The sequence below is a fragment of the Halyomorpha halys genome, unplaced genomic scaffold (genome assembly GCF_000696795.3).
Source record: "Halyomorpha halys isolate HHAL.00 unplaced genomic scaffold, Hhal_1.1 Scaffold456.1, whole genome shotgun sequence".
Lineage (NCBI taxonomy): Eukaryota > Metazoa > Arthropoda > Insecta > Hemiptera > Pentatomidae > Halyomorpha > Halyomorpha halys.
This window is the reverse complement of record NW_027106823.1, coordinates 927,995-942,697: the sequence shown is the minus strand read 5'-3', so window position 1 is coordinate 942,697 and position 14,703 is coordinate 927,995. Positions and strand designations below refer to the sequence as shown.

General features: G+C 30.1%; 1 protein-coding gene across 2 annotated transcripts in view; it reads right to left on the bottom strand.

The window, feature by feature from the left end:
- Positions 1-14,703, bottom strand: part of LOC106692150 (protein PALS1) — a gene marked incomplete at its 3' end in the record, with an annotated part of 447,466 nt that overhangs the window by 123,824 nt on the left and 308,939 nt on the right. For both annotated transcript variants that reach the window (XM_067045121.1, XM_067045122.1), the window contains 2 exon segments: positions 10,079-10,243; positions 12,647-12,830. In XM_067045121.1, the coding sequence (XP_066901222.1) occupies positions 10,079-10,243; positions 12,647-12,830 (349 nt within the window).

The following is a 14,703-nucleotide window of genomic DNA, read 5'->3' as shown; positions in this document are numbered from 1 at the left end:
TATCCACTTGAATTGTTCCAAATACTATACATTCTTGGGAAAAGGGAATTTGAATTCCAAAATTTGATTGTATCCATACCAAGGCATTTTCCTTAGGTATTAGTAGTTTGATTGTCCAATTTTTTTTTAATAAGAAAGCGTTTTTGTAATTAACAGCTAATAAAAAATAAAATACACAATAGTATTCCTAATTCGTATTCATCATTTCTTAACTCCACTTAATCGAAAGCTGTTTGAAAAAAATAATAATTAGTTAAAATAAACAGACTCGTTTGTCATCCCCTGATTTCGATAATTTAGAAAATCTCGAAATGAAAGTTGGTTGATCTTAGTTATGCTGAATTAAGATTGTTTTGATGAAATGAAGATTAGGGTTCTTTTTCAGTACATTTTACATTGGAATTTGCAATAGAACGAAATGTTTTAATGAAGAATTCGCATGGAAAATTCAATTCTAAAAATATTTTTCCAATCCGACACGTTTTGAAGGAGCAATTCGCCTAAAATAGCAAACAATTTTTAACCTTATACAGGAGATTTATACGCAAACAGTGCAAAAATAGGAAAACAAAGAAAATCAAATTTTATTTTAGAATTAGATTTTTCGTAGAAGTTGCTATCATAACTGTGATGTATAATATATCTTTTGAAGAGAATCGCCATGACAAGGATTTCCGTATCTTCGTATACTTGTATTGTAATTCTTTCGGGAAAAGGTGTTCTCAAATGACTTTATTCAATTAACCTAATCAAACATATTTCACGGCTATTGTTGATTCATCCCTTGAGATAGCATTAGATCGGGAAAAATCACATGTATAAATTTTTTTAAAAATTAAATTTTCTATGAAAATTCCCAGTTGAAAAAATCTCTTTCCGTTAGAACTTTTAATATTAAGTGCTCTGATAAAGATCAGAAAGAGGTTACAATGCCGACTTTACGACCAAAAGACAATAACAGCCACAAAATCTAGGACTTGTCAAATTTCAGTTTTTAAATTTTCGAAGTAATTCGAGCTTAGTAAACTCCGAATGCTTACCATCTACAATGAATACAAAACAACGAAAAACGTTATTCGAGTTCAACTAAGTTCAACAACGTATAAGACTATCCAGGTGGTTGGTGACAGCTTTCACGAAACATGACGAGAAGCATTCTTTTCCCATCCGCTGCACCAGATGGAAATGTGACTCAACTGAACATTATGGTGCAGAATAGGTATTGTTAAATGATAAGGCATAGTTCAAAATATGCATTAAATTGCTGAATGACATGGAATATTAGATATCCAGCGTTTAGTTGTTAAATGCTCTGGGTTATCTAACTTCTGATCTGAACACTACTCCAAGATTACTATGTAAATATTATAATACTATATAGATCGAAAGTTGTTATAGGTCATAGTAATTGAAACCATAAAGTGATTCGTATTTATGAAAATTTAGGGCCCGAACTCAACTGAAAAAAATCCATTGGGGTTTCCTTATCTCGACGTATGAGATCAAATTATAATATTAATAATTATACTGTAGGTTAGAACCCAGAACAATAGAACATTGTATATAAGTGAGTAGTGCTTCAGAATTGATACTAATAATTTCGTTATTATTTATTTACGAGCTTATGTTACAAATAGAGAAACTGAAATGATATACTTCGAAAGCCGAGATTTTTATTTTAAAATCTTACATGACGGAATAAACAACAGATGACCGGAAGAGGTAAGAGTGATTTAGAAGGCAGGAGAACGGAAGTGCTACCGTTTCCTGTCCGGAACTAACATGGAGGAAACAACGGAACACATCAATATAGTTACATTCTATACCTCATATATTCAATCTCGGATATTTTTTTTTTTTTTTGTTTGAATAATATAAAAAAATACCCAAATTATATTTGTCATTAATTTTGATTCCCAACATAAAAAAAAAGATTCTTTACCAACAGTCTGAATTAAAAATAAAGTGAAAAACAAAAAAGGACAGGTTTTTTTGGACATGTTATTTTAAAAGCACTCATTCTAAAAAAAAAATGTATCTCTTATTTTCAAGATCCTTTCTCCTTCATCATACTTAAAGCCACTATCGGAAGTCATAATATGGTCTGAGTATATTTATAAATAAATATTAAGAAACAAAAATATGTCAATCTTTTCAGACATTTATTTAATATAATATTTTTAAAACTGATTGATAAATTAGGAATACGTTCAAAGAGCAATCACTAATTTCAACTTTTTCATTTTCCAAAAGCGATTCAAAAATAACAGAAAACCAATGGGCACATGTTGCGATTCAAAATTCGGATTGGTAAAAACGTACTACTCATGCTCCGAAGAGTTTCCTTATAGTTTCGAACTTTATAATTTCGAATCGTGTTCGAAGACATATTACACACTGAACGAAAAATTCTTAGCGCAGTTTGACAAATCATTAAAAAAAAAAAAAAGTAAAAAACATTTTTGCAGATAACAGAAACAAGATCATATAAAATCATTTTTATTATTAGAAAAATTACAAATTAAATACCTCAAGTGTATAAATTTAGATTTTTTGTATAAAATTTAAAATAATAGGAAATAGAAAATTTTAAAATATTAATTGATTGGAGAAGATGGTCGGGGGGTGCGGTCAGTTGTAAAAACCAACATCAATAAACAAAAAATATAAAAAAAACCTTGGTTTTAGCAGAAATCTCTGCCTACAACACCCTGATGAAGGCCTGAAAATCATAAATAATAAATAAATATTTTTTGTTTATCTATGTTGTTTTTTGCTGACCGCACTCCCCGACCATCTTCTCCAATCAGTAATCTACGGTCAACTATCTACACCTCATCATTGAAAATATTAAGTAATGTAAGATATCCCTAACACGTAAATACTGTTTCAAGAAACTAAATGCTGAAGAATGCAACTCTCTCTACAAGGAAAAAGCTTTGACATTAAAATATAAAATAAACATATTCAAATAAATAATTAATCAATAAAATAAAACTTAATCTCATTCCAAGTTAAATGGTACTTGAAAATCCTCTGCTGATAGATGACGAATTTATGATTACTGTTATATGATTGTTATAGAAAATAGAATTCTTGGAAGATTTTGTTCTTTGGACTTGTTCGATTGTTTGAATTATCAGCTCTGAAATTAAAAAAATTGTTCGCTTTTTTTAGTGATCGTATTAGAAAAATCACTAATATAAAATGTTTTAAATGAACTGAATTTGTTTTTGTATTCTCCTTTGACAGCGGGAATGATTACACTCCGCTGTGGCAAATAATTATTTTTTGTTTCACTATAGACGTTAGTTAGTCCTGAGGGTTCAGGAGCCCTCCTGAGTCTATCCCGCTTCAAAATGTGGGTACCCTTAGTTGGGTAAAAATCTGGCAGTCGAGTGGGATTCTGACCAAATCACCTCCTTGCACAAACGTGGGTTTAGTAACAGTACAGATTTAATTTAAATTTATCCTCCGTTAAAAACATCTCCTCAAACAGTCCATTGAAGAGCTTACAAATCCCACATCATTCACTATGACTAATTCTGCCCTCCCTACAAAGAAAAAGCTTCAACAGTGATACATAAATGTTATAGAAAATATATTAAGTCAAATAAAAAAAATTAGTGCCTTTCCAAGCTAAACCGGCTCGACTAACAGTCACTGTCAAAGATTGTTTATGTTCTATCTGAATATGCATTAGTTTACACAAAATGGAGATAGAAAATACATACATACATAGAGATAACTCATGCTCGCTTTCTTTCTAAAGACCCCATTAAGACTTATCGTAGTGAGCAGTCGACGGGTTAAAATAGATACCTGACCCTTTAATGATTCCCGAAAAAATAGTTACGGTTAAGCATATATTTCTTGCAGAAGTTTGTTAAGATATATATTTTTTTTTTTAATCATACCAAATCTTGAATATTTCTAGATCAAAATACTTTCATTTTGTATTAAAAGAAACACATATTTTTTTTTTTTTTTTTAAATTTACATTGTGGAATTGCAGTAAAAAAGAAAACGCAATAAAATGCGGCTTTGATGAGATTAGCGAGGATTACAAGTCAATCGACGAAGAGAATAAAGCCAACGATAGGAACATCAATTTCAATTACAGCACCCGCTCATTAGCATATTCAAATCGTTTCTATTTTTGTCTTGTTTATTTACAACAAACAAAATGGGAGCACTTATAGGCTCTCATCGCAGAAAAAAAAGATAATCTTATTTTCGGTAGTACAGATATTTTTACTGAATGAATAGTTAAAAAAGAATTTTAATTGAACATAAATATTTTAAAAGGATAAAAATAATGCAATATATATAACCCATGAATTATAATCCTTAACTGATTTAACGAAAATACTGTCAGCTTCTAAGAATAATTAATAATAATGATATGGCTTTTATTTACTTATGTTTTAGTTTTATAACTCTGCTGGCAACTCAATATCATTAAAAAGTATAATATAATTTAAATATATATATATATATTAGGTTAATATTAAGTTTTGGAAGTTATTGCTGACTGAGAAGAAGAGTGTTATCGAGTTATCGACCTCCGTGTTTTTTTTGTTTTGTTTTTTTGTTCAATCAAGAATTTCAAACTTTTGCAGTGCCTCTATTATGCACTCAACTCTTAATTTTCATCTAATATTTTCAATAGAAATCTAATGTGGATTTTTTTTTCGATATTTCGCATCGTTTAATCAAATATTTCCAAAATCGCTAAAAATTTTATCGGGTTTCTGATTATTTGTTCCTTCAGAAGCCGTCAAATCGGGAAAATAACGGATACAAAATCTTTTTAGAATTTGATTTATCATGAGTATCCTCCATTGAAGATTTGGCAGGAAGAGGTTAGTAAGTCGACTTCACAACCAAATGAATTTTGATTCACCTAAACTAAGACTTAACTAATTTAATTTCTTAAATCTCAAAACCCTCCAAATAATAGAGTGTAAATCGAGTCTCAAACACAATAAAATTTTACAAATGCCTTTTGGCACATATTATAAATTTGAGCTCTATTTGAAAAACCTGCTCTACAAGATGGTATATTTATAGGATTGTTACTCTGAATATATGTTCAGAGTAACAATCCTATAAAAATAAATAAATCGATAGTTGATTGAATGAGTAGAATTTCAAAACTATTCTATTTTCTAAACAAAACTTTTTTTTTTTATTATGAGATTTAGTTTTATATTGACAAGAGGTAGAAGAATTTCTTCTAAAAACAGTGATTTAAATGTTGTTTGAATTAATTATTTTATAATAATCTAAAATCAAAACCGTAGATAAAAATTTGAAAGTGAAATGGCTGCCTTTGGATTGCTTTACCCCCCAAAAAAAAAACAGAAAAATAAAAGGCGTTATTTGATGACTGTGATAATTTTATCTTTAGAAATAAGCTAAACTGTTTCCAAATGTTTTCGTGAACTTGACGATTGACATATCCTGAAACTGGAGAATACCTTAATACCCTCGTCCCTACAGAAGATCTAGAGTAACACTAGGATAGTAGAAGGAGATAAGAAGGGCCAGGTAATTCCATCCAATGTGGCGTCAGCCAGCGTGAGGCTTCCTATCTGGCGTCTGTCACTACGACTTCACCCTCGTATACCGCACCACTACGGTATTAGAACCGGTCTAAATACTCTATAATGTTTCAACAAAACTTTCACCAATCACAGAGCCTGTATTTACTCTCATAAAGCAGAAAAAATACATTACTTTACTCTCAATATTTTAGAAAATCTAGTATGGCGCGTACGTCACACAAGTTTCACTCACCAGCCTAAATCTAATTAACCCTTTAAAGGTAGTGAAAGTAGTCAACGTACTATTGACAAAACAACCATGGAAAGTCAAAAAACAGGTATAGATAAATTCACTAATGCATCTTGTTAATTCTTTATAACTCTAAACGACTTAACATTTTTTTTTTTTCAACCAGAGGAAAGAATTGTCCTTCAGTTAGTAATTAAATTGTTTTACTGTTTTTGTTACTACTAACAATGAGAGATGGTTGATATTTTAAAATAAACAAAATCTAAGGTACATTGAAGAAAGTTTTTTTTAATTCGGTATTTAATCCACTGACGCCTGTTGAACAGATCCGATACTCAGGACTCCATCTCAGGACAAGAGACTTACTTAGAATTCACATACTAAAACTAAGACTAAAACGACAAGAAACTGCTCGTAGATTTCGATTGCTACAATACCTACTTAACTAACGCTCTAAAATTCCCATTCACATATAATGTAAATTGTATATGTATAATGTATTGCATTATATTATTATGTATATAATCCCCGTTCGAATAATCCACTAGCGTAAGCCAACCAAGTTACAACCTTCATTGGACCCTTCACCTAACCTTATAATGCCAAAAGGCATTCCAAGGTATCATTAACACCCAGCTATACCTATAGCATACCATCTATATGTGCGTACCAAATACCCACTAAACTCTTTACAGGAGGGTATGAAAAAAAAATGTATTCTGTAACCATATAAGAAACAAAGAGGTTTGAAAAATCCCATTCACAACAAAAAACTATTATACACTACGATAATCAGACCAATTTGGACGTATGGAATTGAGCTCTGAGACTCTACCAAACCATCAAATTCCTTCCGCATACAATCCTTACAATCCAAAATCCTGCGTAAAATCCTTGATGCTATTTATAATAAACACATCCACAAAGACCTTAACATCCCATTCGTTGCAGATTTGACCCAAACCAGATATGCGTCTTTTTATTCCAAACTCCTTAACCATCCTAACCCATTAGGTCTTAAACTTGCATCATTAACAATCCCTGATAATCCTCCGAGGCGTCTGAAAAGAAGATGACGGGACCTTCTAATTTAAATTGATGCTTGAAGTACCACCAATGGATGGTTCCTTCCAAAGATTTTCAAGTGTAAATGAAACATTCCACGTATTTACTTATTGTATTTATCATTTTGTACAGATGTAAATTACATTAAATAAATAAATTTAAAAAAAAAGAAGGTATTTAACCCTGTTAGATTATTTTTATGAGGAAAAATGCCTTTCATTATAATTAATTTTGCAATAAAATTGGTAAAGCCATTTTCAATAAAATAGTAGAAAAGTGTAAACTCGATACTTACTTATAACCGTATATAAGTCGATTTTAGAAAAAATGTTGCTAGAACAGTCCAGGCATCAATCTACATTAAATAAACAATTGCAGTTTCGTGAAACTAAAACGCGTGTTTCTATTCAAAGTTCATGATCCAAATTCTTCATAATCGCAATACTTTATTTCACTATAAATTTCATAAAGAAGTAAGTGAAAGTAAAAATTATTACTTTTACTTACCTATATTACATGTAACACATGGACATTACATTTATAATATACATGTAATATATGAATATTACAATTGTTGTCATGACAAATAACCATTTATATTGTTCTTGACAAATTCACAAGCTGTGTTTGACAAAGACTTTGGACCAAATATATATATATATATATATATATAATTTCATGGCAGTGACTCACAACTAACAATTATAGCCAACTCTCCAGGTAGAGAGAGCAATTGAGGAAGTGCGGACTGTCTTAGACCACGCACAGATTCCCTCTCGGTGCTTACATCATTAAGGATTTCAGTCACCACAACCTCGAAGGTCAATGGATAAATAATTCATTACATAATACCAAGCATTATAGCAGGAGAGTTGTGGGTAACGATTTGTCTTGCAAATGTCCTGAGGAATGCGTCACAACTGAAGATATGCGTATGAAACAAATATGTTCAATAACAGAGGTGCTGTTAAACTATTGAAGATACAAAATCGTTTGGTACCAAAAACTGATTGATATTATCAAAGCAAATCCATCCAGAATCCATCGGTAAAAGGTTGATTGACTTAAAAACTGATATGATGTCAGGAGGAAACATCCATAAGTACAGGTTCCATCATATCATTGGATTATAAACACTATTTTTAAATAATAAATATTCAAATAAACTATGAAAGAAGACAGAGATATGTGTACTCTATAACAACAGTACAACAAAGAATGTATGAAGATACAAACAAATATTATTGTTTACATACATTAAAATTTTATCTAAATACCATTCAAAACATTAAATTTTATTAATTAAACTATTTTAAAAAATAAACAGTTATGGTTGCTTAAATCTTCTATAATTTAAAATCACATGTTAATCGGTAGATTTGTTTTAAACACCTTATATAAAAATTTTGGCAAAAGCATTCGAAAATAAAGAAAATTTCTAATATTATCAAAACTAGAGACAACACAAATTGTATTGAAATCATAATGATTTATAATATGGTTAATCATTCACAAACCACCAAGTAAAAGACAAAATTGCGTGGTGGTATGTGTATTATTCGCGAACTCCTCTCTAAGGAAAAATAATAAAATAACAAGACATTTTTTATAAGGTTAAGATTAATTTAAAATATCAAGAAAGAAATGAAGCAATTCTTTAATAGTAAACAGAATGTAATATTATCTTTTTGTTAAATTTATATATATTTCTTATAAAAATTATAAATATTATAATAAAAACTTGGTCCGGCAATGAACCTATGCTATTTGACTAATTTTATAGCAATTATTATAAAGTACATTTAGAATATAGTTAATATCTAGGGTCGATTTGTCGTTTAAATATTTAGGCAACTGTTTTGTTAAATAAAAAATACTATCATGTGAGTGTAAAACCATCAACACACCACAAATCAACGCCGTTAAAATAGAGATTGTGCCTGCAAAGCATCAGAGCGTTGCGGGTTAATGGAATGCAGGCGCCGAATATAAACTATTACTGACTGACACTTCAACAAATAAGCTATTTTAGCATATATATTTTTGTTTTAATACAGAATATTAAGCAAATAACTATTTTTCAGCTCCTCCTTCTCAGATTCATTATTTTCTATAATTAAAGCATATTTGAACAATAAAGAAATGTATATGTATAAATTAATTAATGTAAGTTAAATACTTGGTATAATTTTAAAAAGGGACATCCTAGATAAATAAAACAGTGTGTTTACCTAACATTAAAAACCCTATGTACCATATATCATCTATTATATATTTTTACAACTTTTTTATGTATTTTTAATTTGTGTAGGAATATAAAGTTTCCCTACCTGCTGTAGTGAGGAAGCAAAACATATTTTTAAGTGATAAGAAATTATCACTCAGTCCTTACGTTCCCAACAGAGTTTTAATTGCTTCATTACACTTGCACATTACGCTTACCCTAACATGAAGAGGTCTAAACAGTTGGGTCACGTCGATGGCTCTGTTCACAATAATTTTTTTTTTAATCTTCATAAGTTTAACTCACTTTAATAAAATTTAAATTCTGAGTCTATTTGATTTTGAAGATTTTTTTAGTTTATATTAATTTAGTACGAAATTATTTATTAATAAACTAAGCCCTGGTTGACCAAATATCAAAAGAGTGTTAACTAATATGGGCTATTGAATTATCAGTAGTCCAGTAGAGTTTTTAATTCGACAAAATTGTAACTATTAATCAAAATACAGATTTACTTTTTTAGTAAATGAAATCTGTATTCAATTACTAAAAAAAATTAGATCTTAAACTGTAATTTAAGATTTCGCATTATGTGCACCTATATAACAAGATAATAATGACAAATATTAATACAATGAACATAAATTTGTGCAAGAGGTTGAAAAAGATACCGGCAAGCTATTGGAAATGGACCATACTGTGTATAAATTTCTATTAGTAAAACAAATTAATTGTTATTTTCTATTATTACAAAAAAGACTTTCATCGGACAAGAATTTTACCCACCTAGGATTTCCCATTGACGCAAGAAGTATGAATCTCGTTTCTGGAAGAGAAGAGCCGTGAGTGTGGACACGCTATGAGGAAATAACTGAGAATCGATCTTTTCATTAAATCAAGATGTTTATTTCTTTTTTTAAATTTAAATATTACCATCAGAATAAGAATGATCCATTGCCATGGAATATTATTGTATTTACTAAGACTGACCTGGTATTTCTTGATGGAGTCCAATTGCTGCTTTGTAGGTTCCTTACTGGGCTCAGCTGTACTGTTGTTGTTGATGTTCCTGGGGGCAGGGGGTGGTCTGGGAGGTTCCCGTGGGGGTGGAACCGGCTTCCCCGGGCTACCCGCGTTCCCGTTTACCGCCCCAGCCTGTAATAATAATTTAATAAATAAATATTAATATAATTTTTTCTTTTTTAAAAACCTCATTCATAAAGTCTTGGTCGTTACAATGGAATGTGCATAAAATGACTATTTAAATTTATATATGAAATCCATACTTCAAAATACAAGGTTTATTGTCAATTACTTTAATTCATCTTTATGCTAAAAATATAATTTCTCGATGATGTTAGTACATGGTGTTCAAGACAAAAAACTTCTCATCTTGATTAAACATCCTCGTTTTTATGGAAGTACTATACAAAAAATGATGTTTTGATTAGAGAAGAATATTCAGGTGAAGTGACATGAGGGCTATAAGCTAAATGGGGCAAGGTGGTTGGTAAAAATAATTAAAGAAACAATTAATTGAAGTAAACGATGTATTCGTTAGATAAGACAGCATAAATGAATAGTCGAATAAGGACTAAGCTCAATGTCAGCAATGAATGCATAAAGCCTTTGTAATGACCAAGAATTTAAAGTAATGTATAAAACACTACACTATACTTAATATAATATAATTATAATCTTTTATTAGAAGATAGTATTACCTTAATGAATAATGAACTTTCGGATTTTCTTTACTAGGAAGTTGATTTTATTAATTTTTTAAAATGGTGAGGTGAAGAAAACTTCCAATTTGAATATTCTGTATTTTGTACTTGTATTAACGTAGTAACGTTTCGGGATTTACTCTACACTCATATACTATTGTATCCTCATTATTTTATTAATTTCCATTGTGTAATGTTGTCATTTATATACATATTTTATGAAAGTTTTTTACAACCACATTAATAATAAATAATGTGGTTGTAAAAAAATTGTAAACTATATGTATATAAATGACAAAATTACACAATTGAAATTGATAAAATAATGAGGATACAATAGTACATGAGTAAGGGGTAAGTCCAGAAACGTTGTACAAATACAAAATATAGAATAGTAAAAAAAAAAAAATTGGTTTTCTTCACCTCAGCATTTTAAAATATTTCTCCATTTCGTTTATCATTTCATATTTTTTTTCTAAAAACTTTTGTGTAACTAGTTATTTTGATAATTAAAATTTTTAGGAAAACTAGAAGTGGAAATTGCCATGCTTTTAAGTGAACATCAATATAAATAAAATCACAATTTACCAATTACCAAAAACCTTGGTGTCACCTTTTATCAACACCTCTCCTGGAATAACCACATTTCCCAAATCACACGCAAATCCATAACTGTACTCAAACAATTCCTAAAATTCCGTAATTCCATTCCTCAGAACACCCGTCAGCTCCTAGTATCTCTCTCGTCTTCCCCTACTTCGACTACGGATCCTTGGTGTATGGAGGGCTATCTGCAGGACTAGAGTCGAGACTGAAGAGACTCATGAATTGCTTTGTAAGATTTATCTTTGGGTTCCCTAGGCGCTCTCAAGTCTCCCGCTGGTGTGCCGAGTTTAAGTGGCTCTATCCAAACCTCCCGAAGGCAATACCTCCTTGGTGTTTTTCTATTCCAAGTTCTTAAAATCTACCTATACCCTAGATCTCCTCACTCTTCGTTCATCCATCCACTCATTAAACACCAGATCCCATTCGAATGATTTATATATGCCCTCCTATAGAACCTCCTTTAGCAAATCCTTCGTGATAACGTGCAACCTCTCTTCCCATCTCCATTCGCCAGTCCTCATCCATTCTTTCCTTTAAACAACACCTATTCCTTCATTTATTGAATAACCAAACCTCCACATCTTTGTAATCAAATAAATAGGCATGTATTGATTAACATTATAAACAGTAGTAAAGCCAATATACCAATGTGATTTCATTCTACTATCTAAAAATTTGTAAAAGCTTGCCAGATAAAAATCTCACTATATGAACCATGTATTTATTCTTAGGGGACATATGTCTCAGAATAAAATAATTTTTTCATTTCATTATTATATAATAATAGATAAATTATAAGAATATATTACTAACAACAACTAATATCCATGTTTTAATATCAACATAATGAGTATGGCATATGGTTGTTGTAGTCTTAAAAAAAACACACAGGTTTTTTTGCGGACATTGTTAGGTTTTAAAGTTTTTAAGCTTTTAAAGTTTAATCTTCGACAGACAACGCATGAAAATCTATAAACTTCTAAAAATGAATATTGATTGTTTTTCTGTAAACCATAATATAACATTATTTGAAAATAAAATAAAACAAACTTAAAAATAAAATAGTATAATTTTAGTATTTGAGTCTTTTTGACCGCACCTGGACCATATTCCTTTCAAAATAAACTTTCTATTCTACAATGGGACACGACATAGTTGTCATTATTAACAACTCATTGTTAAGGAACAATGAGACTAAATACATACTACATACGATAGGATTACTTACCGCAGGACGAGGTGGAGGGTACCTCGGTGGTGTCTTGGAGTTGGCGATGAAGGAGTCGGGGACGTCGACGGGCATCTCTCGGTGGGGCCCGTTCTCGACCATGGCCACCATCATCCCGTAGCCCTCATCCGGTCGCTTCTCCGCCCCGCCCGTCTCTGTCCCGCTACCGCTCCTCCGCCGCGGCCTGAGAAAAAGAAAAAAAAAGAAAATATAATTAAAAATCATTTAAATTTTTATTTTCATCTAAAAAAACAACATATACAATAGGGGGTCATAAACAAGTCTATTCTACATGCGACAAGCAAACTGGGAATAATTTTTTTTTTTTAAATTAATTTATTGATATTTACAACTGTATACATATACACACATCAAGTAAATTTGCTGTAAGTGATATTATGACATGATGAAAACATGTGGAGAATCTACCCATTGATAGAACTCCAAAAACATTTCTAAATGAGAAGATCTCGAGGCCATCTTCTTTTCAGACGTCTAGGAGGATTATTAGGTAGTGAAGGAGAAGCCAGGTTAGAAACGAGTTGGTTTGGGTGGTTGGGAAGTTTATTATGGAAGAATTGGTATCTGGTTGGGAATAAATTTATACGGTTAATTTATAATGTCGACATTGCTTGATGAGTAAAATTATTACAGCACCATCAGAGGAACTTTATGCTCATCAAGTAAATTATTATTTAATTAATAACGAAATAATTATGAAGGAAAATATGCAAAATGCTGACATTTCACTCACTTGTCTAAAGTAATATTTTTTTTTTTAGCTGTTCCTCTAGTGCCAGTCGGATCAGGTTGGCAGGACTTGCTTTGGGGTTCTCTGGGCAGAATGTAAATATCATAAATAGGTATGAAAGTGCTCAAAAAATATTTATTTTATATTTAATTCTTTACCTTAGTCGTTTTCTAATTTACATCTATATGTTTATTTGCACATATATATATTTTTATTATTATTATACATTTCAGTTTACTTATTTTATTCCAATTATTTATTTATTTTTATATTTTATTTAGAGTACTTACAGCCTTAATAATCATTGCCCATGATGGTGGCAGTTTGTATTACTTCAATAAACTTAATAAACGTCAAATAACAAAAAAATAAGTATGAGATTTTAACCGATTTAAGAATGAAGGAGGTTCTCAATTTGTTTGTATGTAAGTTCATAACTTCAACTTATTTAAACAGACTTATATAATTCTTTTTCAAATGAAAAGGGTACCTCTAAGTTATAAATATAATAAAAATATTTATTTCAACTACTACTACTTCATTAAAAATATATTTACTTCAATTACTATTTCATTAAAAAATAAATATTTATTTAAAATACCACTTTATTAAAAAAAAAATATTTATTTCGACTACTACTTCATTAAAAAAATGTTTATTTCTACAACTACTTTTTTACAAAAAATATTTATTTCAACTACTACTTTATTTAAAAAAAATATTTCAACTACTACTTCATCTTAAAAAAAACAAAAAAAAAAACATATAATGTTAAAGATGTATATCATTTCGCTGATTGATTTCGTATCAATAAATAGAGATTAAGAGGCCATTGGCATAGACCTCAGAAAATCATTGGAAATAGATTGTGAAGAAAGGTAAGAAATCAATCAGATGGAGTGGATATGGACTAATATAATGGAGTGAAAGGTATCCAAGCTAACTATCCAAATCAGAGGAACTAAAATATAAAGAATCATTTGATGAGTAACGAAATAAGGATCCCTAATAAACGATTGAGTACGAACAAAGTTAAGACTTTGATACGAAATTTTAACGTTTTACCTAAGTATCTACGAGCATCATAATAAGCTTTTTGTAACAAATCAGAAGATTGGATGTTTTATTAAGAAGTGGGAATTGGTAGTTTCATTTTTTTAGGAGGATTTCCTGTAAGAGGCTAGACTGGTCCAAAGTATTTGATAAGTAGAAAATTATAAAAATATATTGTAGCATAAGATAGTGTGGGTATGCAGCGAGGTAATAAATGACTTGGTTGGTTAGGACTTATTTTTTAATATATATA